The sequence below is a fragment of the Ranitomeya imitator genome, chromosome 6 (genome assembly GCF_032444005.1).
Source record: "Ranitomeya imitator isolate aRanImi1 chromosome 6, aRanImi1.pri, whole genome shotgun sequence".
Classification (NCBI taxonomy): Eukaryota; Metazoa; Chordata; class Amphibia; order Anura; family Dendrobatidae; genus Ranitomeya; species Ranitomeya imitator.
In genome coordinates, this window is record NC_091287.1 from 159637712 (window position 1) to 159664643 (window position 26932).

General features: G+C 45.7%; 1 protein-coding gene and 1 long non-coding RNA gene across 4 annotated transcripts in view; one reads left to right on the forward strand and one right to left on the reverse strand.

Moving 5' to 3' along the window:
* Positions 1-6564: 6564 nt before the first annotated feature.
* LOC138643621 (uncharacterized) lies at positions 6565-7001 on the reverse strand. The gene is made up of 3 exons (XR_011314217.1): positions 6936-7001; positions 6765-6851; positions 6565-6603 (listed from the first exon to the last, which is right to left on the reverse strand). It is a non-coding gene; the product is annotated as an uncharacterized lncRNA (long non-coding RNA).
* Positions 7002-20170: 13169 nt separating this feature from the next.
* Positions 20171-26932, forward strand: part of EPDR1 (ependymin related 1) — a 134786-nt gene continuing 128024 nt past the window's right edge. The window contains exon 1 of one of the 3 annotated variants that reach the window (XR_011314011.1): positions 20171-20473. Coding sequence is in view for 1 of the 3 variants with exons in the window: in XM_069730243.1 (XP_069586344.1) it covers positions 20208-20473 (266 nt within the window). In the remaining 2 variants the exon portion in view is untranslated. The remainder of the gene's footprint in view (positions 20474-26932) is intronic. The other 2 variants (XM_069730243.1, XR_011314010.1) reach the window with 2 other exon arrangements.

Below are 26932 nucleotides of genomic sequence, written 5' to 3' on the forward strand. Positions count from 1 at the left end.
AAACACCGTCTTCTTCAGGTGGGAGAAGACGGTGTTTACCGTTGAAACGCGTTCTGGCAAACGACATATGTTGTCTGAGTTTCCTTCAGCGCTTCTGGGACTGATTTCTGTTTGACACAGGGTTCTTAGACAGACAGGGTCGGAGCATATTCCGGTGAAGAGTTTGAGTGGAGGCCTTCTCCTTTCCCTGCAGGATTGACTTCATAGACAGGTCCCTCTGGACTAACTCTTCTCTTCACCCGATACGAGTCTTTCTCCCAACGATTTTCCAGCTTGTCTCGAGTGCACTTCTCCCGCACTAAGACACGGTCTCCAACTCGAAACTCTGTTGCTCTGGATGGGGTCTTCTTTGCGTGTTCTAGCTCCTGTAATCTGGTCTGTACCAACCAGTGTAAGGTCTGCAGGCGATGTCAATCTTCTCAAACCCAGGGGGACACCCCTGTCTTTGGGTAGTCCTCTTGTGGGTCGAGGGTCAACTCGGTGATTCCTTTTTCTTCATGGCTGAACAGAAGAGAGTAAGGTGTGTATCCCGTGGTTCGATGTACTTGATTCTTATATACCCACACCAGTTCAGAAAAGTACTCTAGCCACTGGGCCTTCCGATCATCCTCTAGAGTTCTTAGCATCTGAATCAGTGTACGGTTAAATCGGTTACATGCACCATTACCTTGAGGATGGTGCGAAGTAGCCCGGGACTTGTGAATCCGGTATAGACTGTGCAATTCATCCATTACTCTTCACAATAAACAAGCTCCCTAATCGGAGTGAATTCTCTTCGGACACCCATAGGATTGGATGAAGTTCTTACATATTGCATACGGAGTGGACTCTGCAGTCTGATCCCATGTCGGAGTCACTACGGCAAATTTTGTGAAGTGATCCACTATTACCAGGCAATGCTCATAGCCCTGATGGGCTGGGCTGATGGTTAGATAGTCTATTGTCAAGAGTTCCAGAGGAGCGGAGTTTAGGCTACGTTCACATTAGCGTCATGCGACGCAGCATCGCCGACGCAACGCACGACGCTTTGGAAACGCACGCAAAAACGCACCTTTTTTGACGCAAGCGTCGGACGGATGCGTCGTAAAACGCAGCGTTTTTGGTGCATTTTTGGTGCGTTTATACAAAAAACGCAGCGTTTTACGACGCATGCGTTGTCAAACACTGATTAGATCTTTACACACAATTTAGTGTCTAGACACTAGATAACACCACCAATGAATAGAAGAGGGTGGGTTTAGTGTCTAGACAATCGATAATGCCACCAATGGGTAGATAGGGGTGGGTATTAATGTAATAGTGGTATATATACCCCGGCATACATTATTTCCAACCATAGAGCATCAAGATGGATCGTCCCATGGAGAGTATCTACCTCACTTTTCAGCTGGAATTAGCCCTTGCTATAGCTTATGCTTTTACCTGTCATGAACAGAGGAGAAGAGACAAACTACGGAGAAGGATTCGTCGGCGTTTTTGGCTACACCCTATAGTGGAAGTCCGAGAGAGTCGTGGAGCCTACCATTGTCTGTTTGGCGAATTAAATGAGAACCAGGACAAATACTTCGAATACACCAGGATGTCAAAAGACAGCTTCCGATATCTGCTGCGTCTGGTGGAAGGAACCATTTCCAGGCAGGACACGCAGCTCCGTAAATCGATTTCCCCTGAGGAACGTCTGCTGGTGACTCTACGGTACGTAATGGAATGTGAAGGATTTATATGTTCTTGCCATTTTTTAAAGTAACGTGTTTTGCTTTTGTGGGGTGGGGGATTGTAATTAAAAATGAAAAATTCTTTCATACCAATTTAATTAATTATATTTATTTATTTATCTTCTTGTCAGTTTCCTGGCTACCGGAGAGACATTGAGATCACTGCATTTCCAGTTTCGGATTGGAGTCTCCACACTGTCTGGGATTATTGCCGACACTTGCCGCGCATTGTGGGACAACCTCCGGGAGGAATTTTTACCCATCCCTACAAGAGAAATCTGGCTTGCCAACGCCCAAAAATTTGAACAAGTGTGTTCTTTCCCTAACTGTATTGGAGCCGTGGACGGGAAGCACATTAGGATTACCAAGCCTTCAAGAAGTGGATCTCTTTTTTTTAATTATAAAAAATACTTTTCCACCGTGCTGATGGCAATTGCAGGTGCGGACTGCAGGTTTATCGCTGTGGACATTGGAGCGTTTGGTCGTGCAAATGATTCACGGACATTTAAGGAGTCTGATATGGGCCGAAGATTGTACAATAACAATTTTAATTTCCCCCAGCCACGACCTCTTCCCAACACCGACGGCCCGGCCCTGCCATTTGTTGTTGTTGGTGATGAGGCTTTTCAAATGAGTGGCAACCTACTTAAACCTTACTCAAGTCATGGGTTGGACCGCACCAAAACTATATTTAATTACAGACTGTCCAGGGCCAGAAGAACTGTGGAGTGCGCCTTTGGCATCCTGGTCTCCAAATGGCGTATCTTAGGATCCGCCATAAATTTGAAAATTGAGACAGTGGATGAGGTGGTGAAGGCGTGTGTGGTTCTCCACAATTTTATTATTGATAAAGAGAGAGTCAACGTGGAACTTGATGAACCCATTCCAAATCCATTGCCTTATTACCAAGCTCATCCTCTGCGGACAACTGTGGAGATTGCTCATATGAGGGACCAATTTGCTGCATACTTTGTTTCAGATGTTGGGCGTGTTTCATGGCAAGATCAAATGGTTTAATTCTTCGTGTTATGATGTCATGTAAACACCGTGTAGTCCATGTCATTTAACCATCCTATGTTTGGTTATTGTTATAATGTCCCCTGATTTTCTAATGCGTTGTGTTTTGAAATAAAGTTCTTGTGCCTTTCCGTTTTCACCAAACAAATCTCCTATACGTTTTTTCATAGTAATAATAGAATTGTAAAATCCAATATTGAAACTAATGTGTGTCACACAAAATTTGTGTGTTCCATAGTTTTGACGTATAATAACATGATTGGCTCCCACCTTGTCAAGCATTTTTAATCCTGCAGACTATTTGCATATGGAACCTGGCTTGACAAGGAGGGAGACGATCATGTTTGCAAAACTCTACAGAGTTAACACTATTGTACTCAGGATGGTAGAAATCGTCCTGAGTCAAATAGTGGCGACACTGTGAACATTGCTTCCACCTCACCTGACCAATAATCTTAAGGTACATTAATAAAAGTATTATCCAACGATACTGACCAGTGATACGACTGGATCGAGATCGTTGTTTAGTTGTCGCGTGGTTGCTGGAGAGCTGTCACACAGACAGCTCTCCAGCGACCAAAAAAGAGCAAGTCCCGTGTAATCTGGGTAAAAGCGCTTTGACACACTCACGATGTTTACCATTGTAAATGTAATTTTAAAAATTACAAAAAAACCTTACACTCCAGTGTGTGAAACGTCCATCGCCATCAACTTCCCGTACTGTGGCAGCCCTAAAGCACAGCACAGCGTTTATTATTAAGTCAACGGTGTGCTCAGCTTTACGGGCGTTAATCACAGTGTCAGTGCGGAAAGATGACGGCGAGGGACGTGGTAGACACCTTTTTATATTTGTGGGGTATTGTTCACTTTTTATTTGAGTGTTTAAAACAGTGCGCTAGTAACCCAATATTCCCTTGTTTAAAACAAAGACATCGCTGGATCGGTCTAAACTCGCCGATCCAACAATGACAGCGTCTGCTCAGTCCAAAAAAAATTCCAAATCATTCGCTGACACCAAAAAACTCACAGCAGGGGCTCAATCGTTTTACGATTTCAGAAAAGATAACGTTGGTTACACAGAAGAAACCAACTTTATCTATACTGAAATCGTTGTGTGATGGTACATTGTAAAAAACTTGACATATTGAGCAATGCTGTTTGTGTTTGTAACATCTGAGTACAATGAGCGACAGCCCTATAAAAAAAGGAAATAACAAAGTGATACAATATTGTCACACATTGCACATCAGGTGTTACAAAGACAAGATTTGTGTGTACGGCGCAAGGTGTGATTTGGTGCAAACTTTATTTGAGACAATAAAAACCAAATTTTTTTTGAAAAAATATAACAAATTTATTTAGGGTACAGAAATAAAATTGGGGAAAATGTTTTTATGGGGTACCAATATCCGCAACTAAAGGGGATTCATATCCCACAGTTTTTTGGGGTGTAAAGGAGACCGAGGAGGAGGACGAGGGGGAGGAAGCAGCATACTCTATCACACTAGACGGGATGCCGACATCAATCCAGGAAGTGGATGGTGGTGAGACGTGGAAAGAAGCAGGTGAGGGAGGAGGAGGGACGACCAGTGTCCTTGGCTGGCTATTCCGGCTCCGGGTCGACCCAGGCTGTGTTGATGGTGTACTCCTCGTTGACCCAGGCTGGGTACTGGGTGTGCTCCGTGTAGACCCAGCCTGGGTACTTGGTGTGCTCCGGGTCGACCCGGGGTGTTTTATGGTGGTACTTAGGGGAGCAGCCATAGCCAAGGACGTACTGGTTGTTGTTGTCGTCGTTCGCTTCTTCTTCTTTTTCCTCCTCTCTCCCTCTGGGTGTGGGTCGGCACCCCGTCTGTGTCCCCTTGAAGGCCTGTCAGGCTCAGAACTTTGGGGCTCTGTTCTGTGGTGGCGGTGGCCCTCAGCACGCGGAGCTCTGTGGTGGTGCTCTGCAGCAGGAGTCGGAGTCATGGCAGCCAGCGATGGTACTGCGGGCATATTTGTCGCTGACTGCATGACCCGAGCCTGCTGCAGAGCACTGACATATAAATTGTTGCAGCCCTGCATGAACGAAATCTGGAGTTCCGGCGTAAGATGTTCAACCATGCCGTTGTGAATGGCACTAAAAAAATGTTTGGCCGGCCTCGAGAGATCCGTTTCGATGTTTTCAAGACGCCGTTCGATATTGCACATTTTATCGCACAGCGCCTTGAAACCATTCTGAAATACGGTGCTCAGATGTAAAAATTCGGACATGGGCGCCCTGTCCGAGGCCCGCTGACGCTGTCGGGAAGACCCGAAGGAAGGAACACCAGAGGCCTCGGCCAGGGGAACATCTGATGGACCGGCTGCCGGTTCGCCAGATTGTGTTGGTGCAGACCTGCTCTCGCTGTGGGATGGCTGCGACAGTTCAGATGGCGCTTCACAAAGGACCGCTCCAGAGGGTCGGACAGTCTCGCGGGTGCTGCTGTGTGTTCTGTGAAAACATAAGGAAACCATTAGTATACAAAATATCACATTTCACATGCGTCATTAAACTTTACCGCCAGGTATCCATTGCCGCCATAAATATTAAACTATTTTTAATATTGACACTGCATATGCACCATCAATATTAAAAAAAGGTATTTCTAAATAGTCAACCAAGGTTGTGGTTTGCAACGCCAGACAATTATGCTTACGTTGGAACTGCCATGACGTCACGGTCATGTGACCGAGACGTCATCACAGGTCCTGCGAGCTGAGCAACCATGGGAACATAACCTGCCTTGCAGTAGAATGTATGCCGTATCTATTATATTTTACTTTTTTGTGTATAAAAAATCGTGGATACACCTGGATGGGCAATATACTACTCCACTATGAAATATTGGCTGGGCTTGGACAATCTACTATTTTTATGTATACTTCAGATTTTAGTGACATTGCTAAAAGTCAAGCTCACCATTGCAGTAATCCCAGAAGGGAGCCGCTGTGTCAAGTGTGAGAAGACCAGAAATGAATTACAAATTCAAGGTCAACGAGGTGTGAAAAGTAAAAACAAAATTCACTTTAATCAAAAGCAGAGGATGAAACATCTGCACAATACAATATAAACACTATCTACGCGTTTCAGGTCTGATGTTCCCTGTCACCTGAAACGCGTACATAGTGTCTATTGCATTGTGCTGATGTTTCATCCTCTGCTTATGATTGAAGTGGATAAAAGTATGTATTTTTTACTTTTCACACCTCGGTGAACTTGCCTTTTTTTCTTCATTTCTATACTTGGGACTTGCCAAAATAAATGGCTGGGCAATAAGCTACGTGGCTGGAATGTAGTATGTGAATATGCATGTTGTAAAAACTAGGTGTGTGCATAGGTGCTATACTTACTCTCTGCTTTCAAGGACCGGTCGCAAGAACTGCAGTATACGGTTATACTTGTACACCGAGGTCCTTGAAGCGGCAGCACCACTACGAGTCTGTCCCTCCTTTTTCAGGCCCCTCCGGAAGCGGTCCTTCATGGAGCGCCATCTGGTCTTCAATTGTTTAACTGTGTATAAAGATAAAAAATAAAAAAGGTTTTAGATAATATATTGAAAACGATTACGCAACCGTGTGCAATCCCAATAGAAGACATCACAGACGGTTGTGTAATCCTGGCATGATGGGTCACAGCAGCATTTTGGAAATACTTACGGAAACTAGCTTTAGCCTTGGAGGAAGCGCTGTCGAAGCCATCCCACAGCGATTGTGCCACCTCCAACCACAGACGCCGCAATATGCCCTGGTCCGCGTGCTGGGGGTCACGGCTGTCCCACAACGGGCCCCGTGCTTCTATTGATGCTACCATAAGGTCGATATTAAGTGGCTCATCCAGGGCCCGTTGTGAAACCTAAAAAAAAATAGAAAATATTAATGTTTGAAAGATAAAAAAAATTGTCCCTACCTCCTCCACCGCCACCTACTACACACAACACCACAACCTCCCACCACCCCCCATACCCGCAAAAAATAAAAAAATAAAAAAATTATAGGTTTGAAAGAAATACTTACGCTCCGTCCTGCAACCACAGCTTGGCCCCGTGGTCCCTGCTGCTGCTCCCTCTCTTCCTCCTGGTTCTCCTCCTCACTTGAAGAAGCCTGCAAAATAGTTTACCAAAAAGTTGAGTGACCCATCTACAAATGACAGCGAATATAGTAAGCAATAGTAGATCATGTACTCACCGGACTCCTCAGCGGTGGGGTATTGCTGGAATCAGTGCCGCTGGCCATGACTAATAATGCAAATCCGAAATAAAGAACAAAATAACATTGATCCTATGCTCCTATGCACAATCCAGCAATATATATAAAAAAAAAAAAATAAATAAAAAAATATTCATTTAAACCACAAAGAACATTGCACTCCAACTGAACTAAAGGTACCGTCACACTTAGCGACGCTGCAGCGATACCGACAACGATCCGGATCGCTGCAGCGTCGCTGTTTGGTCGCTGGAGAGCTGTCACACAGACAGCTCTCCAGCGACCAACGATCCCGAGGTCCCCGGTAACCAGGGTAAACATCGGGTAACTAAGCGCAGGGCCGCGCTTAGTAACCCGATGTTTACCCTGGTTACCAGCGTAAAAAAACAAACAGTACATACTTACATTCAGCTGTCTGTCCCTTGCCGTCTAGTTCCTGCACTGACTGCTGGCCGTAAAGTCAAAGTGAAAGCACAGCACAGCGGTGAGTCACACAGCGGTGACTCACCGCTGTGGCTGTGCTCTGCTTTCACTTTACGGCCAGCAGTCAGTGCAGGAACCAGACGGCAAGGGACAGACAGCTGAATGTAAGTATGTACTGTTTGTTTTTTTACGCTGGTAACCAGGGTAAACATCGGGTTACTAAGCGCGGCCCTGCGCTTAGTTACCCGATGTTTACCCTGGTTACCAGTGAAGACATCGCTGAATCGGTGTCACACACACCGATTCAGCGATGTCTACGGGGAGTCCAGCGACGAAATAAAGTTCTGGACTTTCTTCCCCGACCAGCGATCTCCCAGCAGGGGCCTGATCGCTGCTGCCTGTCACACTGGACGATATCGCTAGCGAGGACGCTGCAACGTCACGGATCGCTAGCGATATCGTCTAGTGTGACAGTACCTTTACGCTGAGCAAACAACACAGCCACATTGATTAGATTAAAGAAACAATGGCAGAGACAACCCAATGGCAGAGTACAAAAGCCTAAAGATAAGAAAACTAATCTACAACAGACCCTATGTAGTAATCCCAAAAAAGGTTTTTTTTTTTTTTTTTTTTAAGTACAGAATGAACGGAGCAACACAAAAAACACAATATTTTTTTTTTAAGTAACAACACACAAAAAGTAAGGGCATAAACATTAATAACACACCGTACTTTACAATTAAACCGACAGGGACGGAGACAATAAAAGGGCATACAACGCCATACATCACAACCATAAACATACAACGATGTCTTTACACAACCACAGTGCAGAACATAATACACATCTTGCAATAAAAAATTAATAAATGTAATAAAAGGGCGCAGAATCATTCTATACTACCATACTTTAATATAAAACCGACAGGGCCGGAGACTATTAAACGCCATCATATAACGCAAGAATAAAACATCACAACTGAATTCAAAAAACACCACCAAACCAAAAAATGGAAACGAAAAATCTATCCTAGAAAGAACAATAATCTAGGCCGCAGACAATGAAACGCCATCCTATACAACGCCATACATCACAACCAGACTAAAAATACCACAATATCTTTAACCACAGTGCAGAATATAAAAACCCAACTTGCAAAAATAATTTTAAAAAACATGTAGAAAATGCAGAGAATCATTCTATACTTACATCTCTGGACAGCGGATGAGAAGACTGTAGTAGGAGTAGATGTACTCTGTAGTGTAGCCTGCAGCAGAAGTGACAAACAATCCAACATTTTCTTTATATATGGGGGATGTTTTCTCACTGTTTGCACTGTCTAGACACTGTCTAGACACTTTTTTGTTTCTTTTTATCTAACGACGCATGCGTCGCACAACGCACGCAAAACGCACACCCGCGACGCAAGTGCGTCGTCAATACGTTTCAATGGGAAATTGTAACGCATTGACGACGCACGAGCGACGCAAGTGCGACGCGCGTGTTTTTTTGATGCTACAAAAATGCTACATGTAGCGTCTCCGACGCCACCCAGGTGCGGTGAAACGACGCATGCGTCGTGCGTTTTACCGAAAACGCACGACAACGCAACGCATGCGTCCCCAATGATAGAGATAGGGGCGCATGACGCATGCGTTGCCGTGCGTCGACGACGCAGCGTCGCATGACGCTAATGTGAACGTAGCCTTACAATGGACTGAACGGGAGCTTTCTGCTCTGGCGGCTTAGCCAGTTCACATGTCCGGCACTTCCCACAGGCCTCATCCACTTTCTCCTTCAACAGGGGGTGAAAGATGAACCGTTGTAGCCATTGGAAGGTTTTTTCTGAACCAAAGTGGGCTCCTTGCTCGTGTGCAGCGAGAGCAATTTCAGACAATGATGTTGTTGGAACGAGGACTTGCCGGGTCATATTCGGCTCAGTCCGCAGTTGTGTTTTACGATATAGTAAGCCGTTCTCCATATGTAGTTGTTCCCACTGTCGTAGGATCTGCAACACCTCCGGGCACAAGGTACCTCTTTCTGTCGAGCTTGGAAGTCTCTGAGAGGCCACACATAGTTTTATAAAAGTCAGTTCGCCATCTTCCTATTGAAGCTGAACTCACTCATCTCGAGTTCGTCCCAGTATGCCGCCTTGGACTGAGGAATGTATCTGTCCCAGCGTTGCTACCACCATCCTGGTAGACCTAGAATCTAGGGACCTCATCATCTTCTAGCTCTTCGTCTCTGTCCTGCTCAGGTCTGGTATTCTTCCTCCTGGTCAGGGCATCAGCGTGGGTATTTTCTGCCCCCTTTTGTAGGCAATCTTATAGCGAAATTTCACCATTCTGGCTACCCATCACTGTTCCAGGACTCCCAGTCTCGCATTCTCCAGGTGCGCAATTGGTTTGTTTTCAGTACGCACCAACACTTCAGAGCCAGGCAAATATTCCGTGAATCTCTCCATCGTAGCCCACACCAACACTAGCAGCTCCAACTTGAAAGAACTGTAATTGTCCGAATTGCATTCAGAACCGTGAAGGGACCGACTTGCATAAGCAATCACCCTCTCTCTTCCGTCCTACATCTGTGATAACACAGCAAGTCCCAGCAGACTCCCGTCAGTGTGGAGAATGAACGGTTGCGATTAATCCACGTAAGCCAGGATAGGCGCCTCGGTGAGTGCCTTCTTGACATCTTGAAAAGCCTCTTCATGGGACTCCTCCCAGCATTTCTTCCAGTTATTGGCACCCAAGGGTACCTTTTTCAACAGCTCCTGTAAGGGCTTTGCCCATCGAGCGAAGTTCTTCACAAAGCGCCTGTAATAACCACTCAGTCCCAGGAATGCCCGCACATCCTTCACGGTCTCTAGAGTGGGTTAATCTTGAATCACGGCGACCTCTCTGGAGGGTTCTACCCCTTTGGCAGAAACGACATGGCCCAGGTATTCAATTTGCGTGCAGAACAGATGGTACTTCTGGGGTTTTACTTTTAGTCCGTGTTTCTGAAGGCGGGCCAACACTTGTTCTAGGCATAGCAGATGTTCCTCGAATTAATCCACAAAGACTACAATGTCCCACATTAATATAATCATAAAGCACTACCATACATTGAGGCAGAGAGCAGAATTTACCAGCTCTCCCAAAACAACTCAAGGATGTAAATTCAGATGGACTGCTCCTAACAGGTATAATCAAAAGAAAAAAGAGCAAAAATGTCCAAACAGCATCATAATAATGTATATAAAAATTCATTTATTGAAAAAATCACATGAAAAATATCCAATATTCAAATATACATGCTGTATACAATGTATAAAAGTCAAGAGATTAAATGGAGGCGATCTGAAGGTATGCCAGGTTCGGGGTGGACAGCACAGTACATCCCAGGGAAGCAAGTGTATAGTAAACAGTCCATAGAACAGCCCACTGGCTTTTAACAGTCAGAGAAACTCACAATGCATCAATAGGATATAAGCCAAATAAACCCCAAAGTGGTTTCAATGATACATGCTTACCTATTATTTATCAGGGGAATGTCTCCACCTCGCCCAGCAGCCCCCTGGGACATTGTTGTTATTTGGGACATTTTGGGACATTTTTTCTCTTTTTTCTTTTGATTAAAAATTATAATGTCGTCCAGATAGATGAGCATAGACTCAAAGTTCAAGTCCCCTAGGCACCTCTCCATGAGACGTTGAAAAGTTCCGGGAGCGTTGGCTAAGCGGAACGGCATATGATTGAACTCGTACAGGCCCATGGGAAGACTGAAGGCAGTCTTTGCTCGATCTTGTTCAGACATGGGGACTTGCCAGTAGCCGCTGGCGAGGTCCAGTGTAGAGAAGAACCTAGCTTTCCCCAAAGCAGACAGGGACTCCTCAATCCGGGGTAACGGGTATGAGTTCCTCACAGTACAGGCGCTGAGTTTTCGGTAATCCACACAAAAACGCAAGGTGCTGTCTTTCTTCTATAGTAACACAATTGGAGCAGCCCATGGACTCTCGCTCTCCCTAATCACGCTGGCCTGCAACATCTGATTCAAACCCCTCCAAGGGGACACAGGTGCGAACGGGCAGAGACAGTACTGTTTGACCTGGTGGAAGAACAATTTTGGTGGAGGCAGGGACAATTACTTTTCCCAACACTCCTCCCTCACAGTTAGACTCACAGTTAGACTCCTGTACTTGTGCCACTCGTGCCAGTAGCTGAAAGATTCTTCTCTGTCATGTATGTGGACCCCACTGTCTTAAGGTACCATCACACTAAACGATATCGCTAGCGATCCGTGACGTTGCAGCGTCCTGGCTAGCGATATCGTTCAGTTTGACACACAGCAGCGATCAGAATCCTGCTGTGATGTCGTTGGTCGCTGCAGAAAGTCCAGCACTTTATTTCGTCGCTGGACTTCCTGCTGACATCGCTGAATCGGCGTGTGTGACACCGATTCAGCGATGTCTTCGCTGGTAATCAGGGTAAACATCGGGTTACTAAGCGCAGGGCCGCGCTTAGTAACCCGATGTTTACCCTGGTTACCAGCGTAAAAGTAAAAAAAAAAAAAACACTACATACTTACCTTCCGCTGTCTGTCCCTCGGCGCTCTGCTTATCTGCCCTGTGTAAGCACAGCGGCCGGAAAGCAGAGCGTTGACGTCACCGCTGTGCTTTCCGGCCGCTGTGCTTACACAGGGCAGAGAAGCACAGTGCCGAGGGACAGACAGCGGAAGGTAAGTATGTAGTGTTTGTTTTTTTTTTACATTTACAATGGTAATGAGGGTAAACATCGGGTCACTAAGCGCGGCCCTGCGCTTAGTAACCCGATGTTTACCCTAGTTACCCGGGGACTTCAGGATCGTTGGTCGCTGGAGAGCTGTCTGTGTGACAGCTCTCCAGCGACCAAACAGCGATGCTGCAGCGATCCAGATCGTTGTCGGTATCGCTGCAGCGTCGCTTAGTGTGACGGTACCTTTAGGGTCTCATTAGAGGGCTCCCTGATGAGAAGGCTTCCAAACTAATTCAGCACATTCATCCCTAAGGTAACAGCGGGCACATTACTCAGTTCTCCCTGTGTCAGTACCACGCCTTTCCATCCCAGGTTTTTCCCACAGATGGACACTAGCATCCATACCACTCCTGCGACCAGGAAGGGCATATGGTTGGCTGCTATTAACTTTATCACAGGGCCCCACTCAGGCAGTTTCTCTCTGGGAAAATGTCGCCAGAATTAAACTTCTGATATCGTTGTCACCTGCGAGCCCAAATCCACCAGGCATCGCATTGCATGTCCGTCCATTTCTGCCCATACCAGGGGGCATGTTGACACTAAACTTGGGGGACTTCCACTACTCTTCCTCACCTGTTCTGGCTCCGGGCGGCGTCCCACCGGCTCGGAGCCCTCTAGTTTAATGGGCGTTGAGATGTCACTCTTCTTCAGTGGGTGCAATCCCGTGCGATGTGTCCACTCTCTCCGCAGTTATAACAAATCATGGGCCTTGGCCTGTGAAATATTTGGGGTCACGACGGGGGTCTGGGCCGGGTCTGGGCCCTCCCTGCTCTCTGGGGAATTACTAGTAGCCTTCGTTTTCTTCTTTATGTAAGCCAGTTCCACTGTCACACTCACAAATTCTCTCCTCATTTCTTCCACCCATTGGGGTTCAGCAGTGTCATTTACAGACACCCCACGCTCTGGACCTTCCCCACCGGGACTGTCACCCCCTGCTCCTGTTCACGCAGGTGTGCCTCACTTCCTATTTCAGGGAAAGTCATTTGGGGGTCACCCATACACGTTCTCGCAGGGCTTGTTTTGTCAGCACGTCTCGCAAACCTGTCACTAAGAGGTCTTGTAACATTATGTCTGTAGGTCCTACTCCCCTGCCATCTTTTCTAATAATTGCAGTGTGTAGCTCTTGTAATGCATTCATATGTTGCGTTACGGTCTCCCCCTCCCTCTGCATTCTGCTAAAAAGACGTGTTCTCAGTTCCCCTACATCTGTGGGGTCTCCGTGAGATCTGCAACACCTTGTTAAAGGTATCCCGGTCTCATGGGGTCCGTAACATTACTGAATCCCTGGCTTCTCCGTCCAGTGCCATAATGGACACCTCAGCTTCCAGCCTGATGGGGTGCATTCTCATCATGCCTCTAAGGCGTTCAGTCCAGCTCCACATAGTGTTGATCCCCATGAATGTGGGCAAATTGCTCAGCAAGGCCCCCAGAGAAACGCTAGTCCTGGGGCCACGCCCAACTGCTTGGTCTGCCGTCTGCATGCTATTAGACTGCATCCTGCTGACTATGCCAAGTGTAAGATATCAAGCAGGTGTGTAGGATGCAGTGACACACAGGAGGCAGAGCAAGGGTTAACAGGTTCTTTATCTTATGCACCTGTGTGCCTTGTTTTTTTTTGCTCATGTTTAATGTACTTGTCTATTTTTCCCCCCTATTCACATGTAAAGAGCCATGGAATAAAATGGCGCTATGTAAATGTATAATAATAATAATAATAATAATAATAATGTAATAGTGATGATATAAGCAGGGGGGTAATGGTTATGAATTTGTGAATGGGGAAAGACAAATACAGAAGATAATGACGGGTTAACTTATCAGTCTCTGTGGGGTGGAGGAAAGTGGCTGAAAGATCCCTCAACGGCGCCGCAGGTGGCGCGAGATGTCTCCGATCCGGTCCCGCAGATGGCCTATGCGTTGTCTCCTTGCAATAACGAATCCTCTGGGTTCTTCGGCACGTGACCTCCTGATCCATACACACGGTGGGGTAGAGGTGATGGTCGGCAGCACAGTGGAAGAAGCAGAAATTTCAGTAGGCAAGACCGCAGTAGAAGCACATAGTCCAGCGGATACAGCCACAGCATGGGCCGGTCCTTAGCAAGCACTGCAAGAATAGGACTAAGCAGTGCCTCCGCAGTGGTGAACAGAGCCAAGGTATGGACTCTATCCTGGTCACTACCCGGTAGGGATGTCTCTTTCGGCTGAGGGTAGAATGTGTCGCCAGTCTTGCTAGCCGGGGATATAGACACAGCTAGCTGGCGTGGGTCCTTCAAGAGGGAGTCAACTGTCTTACTGCTCACAAGCTCGTTCCCCACCAAGTGTCCCGTCTTCCCGCTCAGACAGCTATTAATGTCAGACCCACTCCCAACAGTCAGGTGACCTGAACTGCTCCGGTCCAAAATCTCTTCCCCCTGAAACACTGGTAACAGCCCCAACAGTTCCGTCCCAGACACACAAGAGAGACCGCAAGTTTGGCTCTCCTCCCTACATTGTATCTGCTGTGCCAACAGCTTATTAGTTTATTATTGCACCATTGGCTGCTGTTGACTAGCGAGCTGTTGCTGTTGTTGAACCTGGACCAAATCCTTTCAAGCTCCTCTATGCTGTCCGATTTACCTCCTGTAGCCGCTTTCCCCCAGCACGTGCCGTATTGGCAGTCACACTGCCTCTTGGAATTTGTGTCCATGCTTCCAGCACCAATTGTAGGGTTCGGTACTCACTCGGCTGCGGTTGAGGTAGGCAGAGGAAGTTGTATTACTGAAATGTCCAAGCAAGTTTATTAAAACTGCATAAACCGCTCTGGATACAAAACAAGCAAACAGCTTTTTCCAACACAAAGTGAAAAAGCAAACAGAAAAATAAACAGTCCATATAGTACTGCGGGTCCGCCCACTCAGGTCAGTGTCTTTAGTACATACACACTGAAGGTCTCCATACCTCCACCCACAGACACTGAATGAGACTTTCGGCCTCCATTTTATTGGCCAAACCACACCCCTGGGGTTGGGATATGTGAGCAGCTATTCCCACCCATCTCTTATGAATGCTCATAAAACCTGTCCCTGGATTGGCCTAATAACTCTCTCAGCACTATCGGTGCTGGAGCATACCTTTGAGCTCACATCACCGCAGCTAATAGCCGCAATGACACATATTTCCCCTCAAGGACTTGTCCAGTGTCTGTATATTGTGTTTAGATGTGCTCTGTGTATATGCACATATGTACATTTTTTGTATGCATACGGGTATGTACATTGTTTTCATACTTCCATATGTTATGTATTTATTTTCATTGATTATCATTCTATCCACATGCCTGATGCGGGTTCCGCGTCTTTTCCCTCTTAAGTCTTCTATGACTATTAATCAAATGTCACTAATATTGTTTCCGTATGGACTTACGCATAGCATTTCTGTATTCCTGGGCATCTGTGCATTATATGCTTTGATTTGTGCGCCTTGCGCCTTTGCCCTTGCCCAGTCCCTATTCCAATATGGCGGCGCTGTGCCCTGCTGTCGTGTGCGCATGCGCCGGTGTCACTAGTCAGTGCGCGCGCCCCGTACTGCCGTCCGGCATGGGTCACGTGGGGCCCCACGTGTTTCCGGTGCCGGCGGCCATGTTGGAGGTGGCGCGCGCTGGCTGGAGTGACTGCATGGCGCAATGGGGGAGTTTCTGGCATCATTTCCCGGTTCCTGCCGGCGGCGCATAAATATGTGCGCCAAAGTGACTATGGCCACCCCTGATGAAGGAGCTGTTTGCTCCTAAACGCGTGTCGGGGCCGGGCCTGCTTGTCTGCTCCTTGGATCCGTGGTGCCTGCTGTGGGTATGTTGATATATTGATACTATATGCTATACTTCCCATGCGAGGGCACTTGCCCTGTATATATCTGATTATTGACTATTTATTATGTGGTATGGGGAAAGTGTCTTGTAACATTACGCCACTATAGCAGCACGGTCTGTGGATTGGCTCTCAGGCCTGCTTTTCATTGCCATTTGGAGCGTACTTTCATCCCCTCTTGTACCCCTGTTCTTTGTCTGGTGTTTTTAATGTATTTTTAATGTATTTCAATAAAGAGTTATTTTTTATGGGACCATATGGCTGCCTGTTTCTTTTCTTTTTTGTTTAGCACATGTTGTTTGGTAGCTGGCCCCCATTTATCCATACAGCATATTCTATTTCTCTGAGGTCCACCCTACTCTATTAATATTATTTGTTTAATATGCTGGCTTCAATATTTTTTGCTCCTTCAACCTCCAAGCCAGGCAGCAGAACTGATCACTGACAACATTTGTAGTCAAGGCTGAGTCTATATAGGAGAGGAGATTGCGAAAACCAATTCAGCTGAGAGTCCAAGCCCTCAGCAACTTTAGCAACAAGGTATAACTCCTGCCCTGCTGGCAAAAGACAGCCAGGTCAGAATTCAGAAGAATAGCTTCTGTTCATCGTGTGTGAACGAGGGCCAGAGTGCTGCGGTTCTCTGGAACCTCTCTGTCGCGGATGCCCCGTGACACATGTCTTTGTCATTGGGCAAACTTACAAAATCAGCAAGGGATCCAATAATTATTTCCTTCACTTATGTCATATGTAATAAGCGGCTGTAATTACAATGCTCTCCAGCAGGTTTAGCATGTTTCTATGCGAATCCTGGTGGACACGTAATGACTCTTTTATATGATTCCCCTCACAATATATACAGTGTCAGGGCAGACTGCACTACCAAGGTCTCACCAGTAATATTGACTCTTGGGGGGCTAACTGTTCAGCTGCAAGCATTACATTACCCCTATCCAAAAATGTATATACTAATACACTAAGCAGTTTGTTAAATAAATGATGAGATGCTGCCTTTGTCTGTATGTAGTGAATTGTACCACTCAAATAGGAGGATGGGGGTGCCCACAGGGATGCATAGGGGCCCACCAAGAGATACACCTGTTCCCCTATGGGCAAATATATGTACCGTATCAGTGTAATAGTATGCAGGTACTGAGTATGTCACCACGGAACAGACAGACCAACAGTTGAGGGGTTTAATAACAGGAATCAGGTTCTCCTCGCAGGGAGGATGCTATGGAATATAACTAGCAATAAAACAGTGCAAAAATATGGGAGTCAAACAGTGTAACAGAAGTAAGCAGGATTTCTTGAGAAAAGAACACTTATCAGTCTGATGAGGACTTGCTTGAAGTGCCGTCATCTCCAACGTAGGCGCTGAGAAACAGCGGCACATGTCATCCCTCTGTTGTCCGTGGGCTGAGTAGTCTCTAGGAGCCCGCTGCCTGGGGTTTCGGGAGTTATTGTGATATGCACAGGCTCCGAGTCTTTAGACTTTGCAGCACAGCCTATCCCGGGAAAACGATGGTCAGTCTATTATTAAGTCTCTCACAAGGAATCAGGGGCTCTGCACTGTTAAGTCTCTCACCATGAATCAGGGGCTCTGCACAGATACCGTGGGTTCCAGGGGTCACAGTCTCTGTACTGATACCGCGGGTACCAGGGGGTTGCAGTCTCTACACGGGCCATTGTCTCTACACGGGTCTCAAAGCGCCCCTCTCCAGTCACAGCAGAGTCCACTTTCATGTACTCACGAGATGCAGTCTTTCTGGGCAATCTCCCTGCATTTGTCCTCTGACTGGGAGCCCTCTCTCTCCCGGAGCGCAGCTGCACCCTGCTCTGACCGCTGCTCACGCTGCTCTGTTCCTTGCGCGCGTGCCTTTCCCGCTCTCGGCCCTGTTTCCTTCCTGTCCCAGTGTCTAAGTCTGCCCCCTAGGGAACCTGTAGAACAGCACAATGGTTCCAGGCATAGAGCCAAGAAGGTAACCGCCCCCAGACTCTTCTTGTGCTTAACCTCCTTACATCTACTCGAGTATAAACCGAGATTTTCAGCCCATTTTTTTAGGCTAAAAGGGCCCCTCTCGGCTTATACTCGAGTCATTGTCCCAGGGGGGTGGTGGGGGAGGGGGAGTGACAGCTTTCACATCATACTCACCTGCTCCTGGAGCGATCTCTGCATGTCCCTGCTTCTCCAATGGTCTCCGGTGCAGGCAGCTCTTCCTATGTTCAGCGGTCACGTGGTACCACTCATTAAAGTAATGAATATGGATGTGACTCCACTCCCATAGGGGTGGAGCGCATATTCATTACTTTAATGAGCGGTAGCTTTTGACCGCTGAACACAGGAACAATCTGCCGGTGCCAGAGACCATCGGAGAAGCTGCCAGGGACCGTGCCCGGAAGGTGAGCATGACGGGGAGGGTGAGCATTGCGATATTCACTTGTCCCCATTCCATTGCCGGGCTCCATCTTTCACATCCTCTGGCTGAGACGTTCAGGTCAGAAGGCGCGCACTAACCACGTCATCGCTGCAGAGACATGGAAGACACAGCGGTGCACGGCTTTGGAAAGGAGACAGGTGAATATCTCAAGTGCCGGTGAGACCGCCTGCTCAGCATATGGGGCATAATATTCTATGGAGCATCTTATGGGGCCATAATCAACCTTTGTGCAGCATGATATGGGTCAAATGTTTCTATAGAGCATCTTATGGAGCCATAATCAACCTTTGTGCAGCATTATATGGGGCAAATGTTTAGATGGAGCATCTTATGGGGCCATAATCAACCTTTGTGCAGCATTATATGCGGCAAATGTTTCTATGGAGCATCAATCAACCTTTATGCAGCATTGTATGGGGGCAAATGTTCCTATGGAGCATCTTATGGGGCCATAATCAACCTTTGTGTAGCATTATATGGGGCATATTTTTGTATGAAGCATCTTATGGGGCCCATCATAAACTTTATGGAGCATTATATGGGGAGTATCTTGTATGGAGCATCTTATGGGGCCCATCATAAACTTTATGGAGCATTATATGGGGTGTATTTTGTGTGGAGCATTATATGGGGCTCCTGATTCAATATGGATATTCAAAAACATTTAACCTACCGATGTCTCAATTAATTTTACTTTTATTGGTATCTATTTTTATTTTTGAAATTTACCAATAGCTGCTGCATTTCCCACCCTAGGCTTATACTCGAGTCATTAAGTTTTCCAAGTTTTTTGTGACAAAATTAGGGGTCTCGGCTTATACTCGGGTCGGCTTATACTCGACTATATATGGTATATATACAGCTCTGGCAAAAAATAAAAGAGACCACCACATCAAAACCCTATCATGGGCAGCCCAATCTCCAGACCTGAACGCCATTGAAAACCTATGAAATGTAATCAAGAGGATGATGGATAGTCACAAGCCATCAAACAAAGAACTGCTTACATTTTTGCCCAGAAGCAGTGTGAAACATGGTGGATAGCATGCCAAGACGCATGAAAGCTGTGATTAAAAATCATGGTTATTCCACAAAATATTGATTTCTGAACTCTTGCTGAGTTAAAACATTAGTATTGTTGTTTCTAAAAGATTATGAACTTGTTTTCTTTGCATTATTTGAGGACTGAAAGCACTTTTTTTGTGTAATTTTGACCATTCTCCTTTTCAGAAAATAAATACAAAATGTATTGCTTGGAAATTCTGAGACATGTTGTCAGAAGTTTATAGAATAAAAAAACAATTTACATTTTTACTCAAAAATATACTTATAGAGAGAAAAATCAGACAAACTGAACATTTTGCAGTGGTCTCTTAATTTTTGCCAAAGCTGTATATATTAAAGCAAAAATTGAGAAAATGGAGGCACCTATACAGGAGGCACATCAAACTACAGCCCTAGGAGGGATTGCACCACTGACAAAAAAAGTTATATTGAATGTAAATATATTCCACAACGTGCAGATAAAGAATAACTTAATTTTAATACGTTACAATATAACATAAACATAGTCTGCGTCTTCTTAAGAGCATGTTTCCATGTACGCTTACTTTTATCTGCTCATGAACTGATACAATAGTGGTGTTCTCTTCTAGCCTGTGATCAGGGCATAATACATCACTGTATTCACTGTGTGTCCCTCCTCCTGCAGATAGTCAGTAAAACCCGAGAAGGGAGGGGGAGGGTAAATCAGCTGACTGGAAGAGGGAATGATGGAGAAAGGACAAGTACAAAGCTTATGCAGCTTCATAATGAAGGCCCTTCTGCTGCTCACAGCGATCATCCATGTAAATACTAAAGGCTTGTCTGTAGCAGTACCCACTACGCCATGCCAGGCACCCTTGCAGTGGGAGGGCAGGACGGTGGTGTATGATCACAACACTGGTAGAAACACCAGGGCCATTGTCAGTTATGATGCTAAAATGCAACGTATCCGGATCTTGGAGGAGAGAAAGAGCTTGGTGCCCTGCAAAAGGTAGGTCTCATCATCACACCCAGCAGCAGTGGTACTGCCGCTAATGTCATGGCTGTCTTATCAGACCCCCAAGTCCTATCTCATGACTTAGTCTGCAGTTTATTATGTATTAGAGCCATTATTTCAAGTATTATAACTTTCCCAAAATGTTTCTATTTGCATATAAAATAATAATGTACCGTACTTATAATTTACTTTGTATTCATTATACATGTTGACGATATATATCAAGGGGTGAAATATCATTGGTGCAACTGGCTGCACAGGGGCCCATAACGTAAGGGGGCCACTACGACCTCCAAGCAAATGGAATTGAGCAATATGATGAGCTATTAAAGGGAACCGATAGCTGCTACTGCGCAGGCGCGGCGGGCACCATTTTCAAATGCATTTTGTTTATACTATCAGGATAACCTCAAGCACATTTATCATTAACACAGTAATCATGCGATTATGCGACAGCGCAGGTGCCACGGCTGTTTTTTTTTTCGGTATGTACAGATATTCATTATGTAAACTAGGGGGCAGGTCAGTGAGGTATCAGCGACCTGTCAGCAATCTGCAGTATAAATATCTAATAGAGCACTACATGCAGAACCCCTCACAGGCCGCCCCAGAGCATGAGCATATCATTAAAGGGAATCTGTCACCTCAAATTGGCGGGCTATGTAAATGCCCAGTGTCCGGTCCGACGGGCGTTTTTTCTTTTTTTTCCTCCACCCCATCCTTCCCGGCTGTCCGCAATATTTTCGTGAATTTGAGTAGGTGTCCTCCATAGTTCGCATGTGTGCAATGCAATCTTGCCTCGCGCATGCACAGTATGCTTTGCCCAACTGCGGTCAAAGCCGAAAAGCATTACTGCATATGTGTCGGCGCGCTATGTCCCGGAAGTATTTTACTGTGTTACGCGACATACAGCGCCGGCGCACGCGCAGTAATGCTTTTCGGCTTGGCCCATAGTTACGATACGATACGATACACTTTATTGATCCCGTGGAAAATTATGGTATCACAGCAGCACAACTTAAATCAAATCATAAAAATCATAAAAGAATTACATAGTTGACATGACAGTGGAGTTGACAGAAGAACATTATACATTATACATTAGTTGGGCAAAGCATACTGCGCATGCGCGAGGCAAGATTGCATTGCACACACGCGAACTATGGAGGACACCTACTCAAATTCACAAAAATATTGCGGACAGCGGGGAAGGATGGGGTGGAGAAAAGAAGACGAAACACCGCCCATCGGACTAGACACTGGGCATTTACATAGCCCACAAATTTGAGGTGACAGATTCCCTTTAACTCAAAACTGAAAATAAAGATGACACAAGAACCACAAGAAGGATTTCATCAACTAAGGTATCATTGTAATCAGTATAACGGCATATCAGGTGCAGGGGTTGCAATCGCACCCGGGCCCTGAAGCCTAGGGGGCCCGAAAAGTCCCTTTGGCCTATAGAAAAAGACTATTGCTATTAAAGATTTAAAATAGTTGGGGGCCCCGTTGGAGCTTTCACATCGGGGTCCATGAGTTTCAAGTTACGCCACTGTGTATAGGTAAAGGAAAATGGTGTATGTATGGCTAAAGGTCCATCTCACATAAAGGTCCTCAATGTGCCACTATATGGGGTCTTAGGGAAATGTGTTTTACATTTTTATTGTACCTGTACCCATATAACAACACTTGTTGCCAAATTTTAATCTTGCATCTACTTAAAGGGGTTGTCCATTATTTGATATTGATGACCTCCAGGGACAGCCAGATGTAACCAGAGTACAGACAGGAGTGTCACCGCTATATACAGTGTTTAGTGGCCACAGCTGGTGACTGCAGCGAATAGGAGCAGCGAATAGGATCTATTATCCAGTATTATTCATTATCCAGATGATGACAGCTGATCAGCGAAGGTGCCGGATGTCAAATCCCCTCTCATCTGATATTTATTACCTCTACTATACCTATGTTATCAATATAAAAGCAGTGGACCTTTAGCTTAAAACCACAAAAATATTTCAAATATGGGAAAAAAAATTCTTGAGAATCTTAACAAAAAAAAAATGCATAGCTCTATTTAAGCAATATTTTTTCCAAAATGATTTTAGCCTTTAGCCCCTACTGATACAATACATGTAAATATAAAGGGGCTGTCTGGTCTCATAAGAAAAGTAGGCAAAAAGAAATGCGGCAGCACTCACCAATCTTCTTTGCAGGCTATTTTATTATCAGAATAACATCTTCAGGCTCGGGGGTGTGTATTAGCAAGGACATGTGGAAACTGAACGACGGCCGTTTCGCACCTAACAGGTGCTTCGACGGGTTCCTCATAAGAAAAGACTGCAATTTCTCTATCTGATTGCTAACTAATGAATTGGGTCAGTGTGCAATGCTTTCACTGTCACGACTCCACTGTATACCTTGCACAGGAGGGCAGTCATGTGACTACATTTATGAAATTTGTATACTATCAGATAAATGCCAACTAGACTGTCTTTAGCATCTCAATGTTCTAGAGGAGAGTCTAGTGGGCAGATAACCGTAAGTCTGTAAATCGCATACTTATGGTCATGTGACTGTCAACTTGCACAGGGAGTACAGGGGAATCGTGACAGTGTGCACATCACTCACTATAATGATTCAGAGTTCTGCAATCACAGACTGACTGCAGGCTTTTTTCTGTGACTGGACAACATCTTAAGAGCGTAGTCAGAAGGCTGTATAAATCGTGTGGAGATTGGAATACAATGCCTGGACTGGCTGGTGGCTCTCTCCACCCAGGGCATGATATCTGCATAGAAATACATGAAGCTGTCACACTCAGGTCGGCCGTTCTTTGCGGTCCGATCTCTGGCCAATTTAAATGAATGTCTGACTGGGCCCTTGAGTACAGTAATAGCCAAAGGTTTTACACTAACACTGATTTTCACATAGTTTGCTGCTTCAGTATTTTAGATCTTTTAGTCAGAGGTTTCTATGGTTACTGAAGTGCAATTATCAGCATTTCATAAGTTTTTACACTTTTATTGACCAATACATCAAGTTTATGTAAAGACTCAATATTTACAGTGTTGTCACTTAACATATTTTTCAGACTATAAGACGCACTGGACCATAAGACGCACCCACAAATTTGGTGAAGAAAAAGAGAAAAAAATATTTTTTTATGTTAAATGGGGGTCTGTCTTATAATACCAGTATCCGTCTTACAAATCATATGTCCCTCATCCTGGTATCTATATAACCCCCACCCTTGTGCTGGCACATGCCCTCCTGTGCTGCTGTCAGGCACATCCCCCCCAGGTCACTATATGCCCCCTTGTGCTGCTGGCAGGCACACGCCCCCGGGTCACTATATGCTCCCCTGTGCTGGCAGGCACATGCCCCCCTGGTCACAATATGTCCCCTCGTGCTGCTGCTGGCAGGGACATGCCCCCCGGTCACAATATGCCCCACAGTGCTGCTGGCAGGTACAGGCCACCCCGTCCTGCTGGCAGACACATGCCCCCCGTGCTGCTGGCAGACACATGCCCCCCTGTGCTGCTGGCAGACACATGCCCCCCCCTGTGCTGCTGGCAGACACATGCCCCCCCATGCTGCTGGCAGACACTTGCCCCCCCTGTGCTGCTGGCAGACACATGCCCCCCGTGCTGCTGGAAGACACATGCCCCCTGTGCTGCTGGAAGACACATCCCCCCCTGTGCTGCTGGCAGACACATGCCCCCCTGTGCTGCTGGAAGACACATGCCCCCCTGTGCTGCTGGAAGACACATGCCTGTTATGATACGGTGGTCTAGGAGCAACATGGAACGAGCTCTGAAGGAAGTGGTAACTGTACTGACCGCAGTCCCTAAGCTCAACACAACACTAGAAGTAGCCGTGGAATGCTCCTAACTCTCCCTAGGCATCTCGTCACAGCCTAAGAGCTAACTACCCCTAAAGATTGAAGCAGGAAAGCTATCTTGCCTCAGAGAAAATCCCCAAAGGATAGATTAGCCCCCCACAAATAATGACTGTGAGTGGAGAGGGAAAAGACATACACAGAATGAAACCAGGATGAGCACAGGAGGCCAGTCTAACTAAATAGATAGGACAGGATGGAATACTGTGCGGTCAGTATAAAACACTACAAAAATCCACGCAGAGTTTACAAAAAATCTCCACACCTGACTAAAGGTGTGGAGGGCAAATCTGCCTCCCAGAGCTTCCAGCAAGACAGAATTAATTCACACTGATAAGCTGGACAAACATAGAAAGCACAGAATGGATAAGTCCACAATCTATGGACAGAAAAGGGCAAGCAAAAACTTAGCTTAGCTGAACTGGTCAGGATAACAGGGAACTCCAAAGAGATGTGAATCCAACCAGGAACCATTTACAAGTGGCACTGGCTGAAGAACGAGCCAGACCTAAATAGCCAAGCAGAAGAGACGATAAGTGGAGGCAGCTGATGACAGCTAACTCCAAGGAGCAGCCATACCACTAGAAACCACAAGAGGGAGCCCAAGAGCAGAACTCACAAAAGTGCCACTTACAACCACCGGAGGGAGCCCAAGAGTGGAATTCACAACACATGCCCCCCCCTGTGCTGCTGGAAGACACATGCCCCCCCTGTGCTGCTGGCAGACACATACCCCCCTGTGCTGCTGGAAGACACATGCCCCCCCTGTGCTGCTGGAAGACACATGCCCCCCCCCCCTGTGCTTCTGGAAGACACATGCCCCCCTGTGCTGTTCGAAGACACATGATAAAATAACAAACACTTAACTCACCTTCAGATGATGGCTCTGTGCTCACAACTCCTTGGTTGTGCTGCCCCCGGTCATACTCACCTGCTCCTGGCATGGTCCCTGCACGTCCCTGGTTCTCAGGGCACCGGCAGCTTCTTCCTGTATAGAGCAGTCTCATGGTACCGCTCATTACAGTAATGAATATGCAGCTCCACCCCTTTGGGAGTGGAGTTGAGTCCAAATTCATCACTGTAATGAGTGGAACCATGTGACAGCTCAATACAGGAAGAAGCTGTCAGCGCCCGGAGAACCAGGGACGTCCAGGGACCACACCAGGAGCAGGTGAGTATTACTAGACAGCTGCCGTTCCCCCTCCCCTGCTGACCCCTGGGAATGACTCGAGTATAAGCCTAGAGGGGCAATTTCAGCCTAAAAAAATGGGCTGAAATCCTCGGCTTATACTCAAGTATATACGGTAGCTATCCAATCCAAATAGGAAGTAAAATGACTTGATATTGCTTGGAAAGATATATTAGCAGCACCTGACACCCAGGGAAGCCATGGTGGTTTACTGGCCTAGTGCAACCATAGATGGGGGTCTCTATGTATTAGGCATTTATGTATGTGTCAGAACGCTCTTTGTAGCTATAAAGTGAGTTTTCCAATTTTGATCTCACAGATTATATTTTATTAGAAGCAATATGTAATTGTGACTACTATTTCTAAATGGTTACAGATATTGATCACACAGGCTTTTCATCTTTCTTTTAATTAGAAATTAAAATGAAGGTTTGCTTATAGCCCATAGCTGGATTTTTGTTTATCAGGTATAATCTTAAACATGGCCCCAAACCAGAGATTAATTTAAAAAAACTTTTATTTCAAGTCCTTTTTCACCATAGCAGGATGTGAGGAAGAAATAGTTCTGTATAAAACCTAGCAACTCTGAAAACATAAGTGTCTAGTTGAGATCTGCACAATACACGCACGCTGCCTAAATATTTAGTGTGTAAAACAACTATGTCCCTTGGGCGGCTTGAAGTCTGGTTTACCATTATAAAAGATCTCAGTATTTCAAAACTCAAGTTCTATCTATACTTACTCTAGAAATCTGGCAGCTTTAGTAAGGAAAATGTAATAATATTTCCTGGGAACTTCATATCAACAATGATTTCGAAATTAACTTTTAATCACCCATCTTAGTTTTTAGATCCAAAACAAATATTGATATTTTTTGAGAACTAGGTTCCTGATCCATTTTCTACTAATACTATCACATATTTCCAAATGATACACTTCATCTTTCTTTTCAATAGAAAAGAAATTATTAAAGCCAGGGACAGATGTTATGCAAAAGTGATTTGATAAAGCTGTCAACATTTTCACATTTATCGACAGGTCATACAATAGTGAATCTTTTGCTTTTATACATAATTTGAAGTTCCTCATCAGTAAAAAATGATCTCTTTTTGGGGAGGTTGAAAGACAGTTCATCTCCTCCAAATGCATCTTTTAATATTAGTAACCCCTGCACAACCTATGACATATAGGTGTATAATAGGTTGTGGTCTAGGGATGAGCGAGTAGTGAAATATTTGGACTTGCTATACTCGTAACTAGAGTTGAGCGACCTTGACTTTTTTAGAGTCGAGCCGGGTTTCGCGAAACCCGACTATCTCAAAAGTCGGGTCGAGTGAAATCGGCCGATTATGGCGAAAAGTCG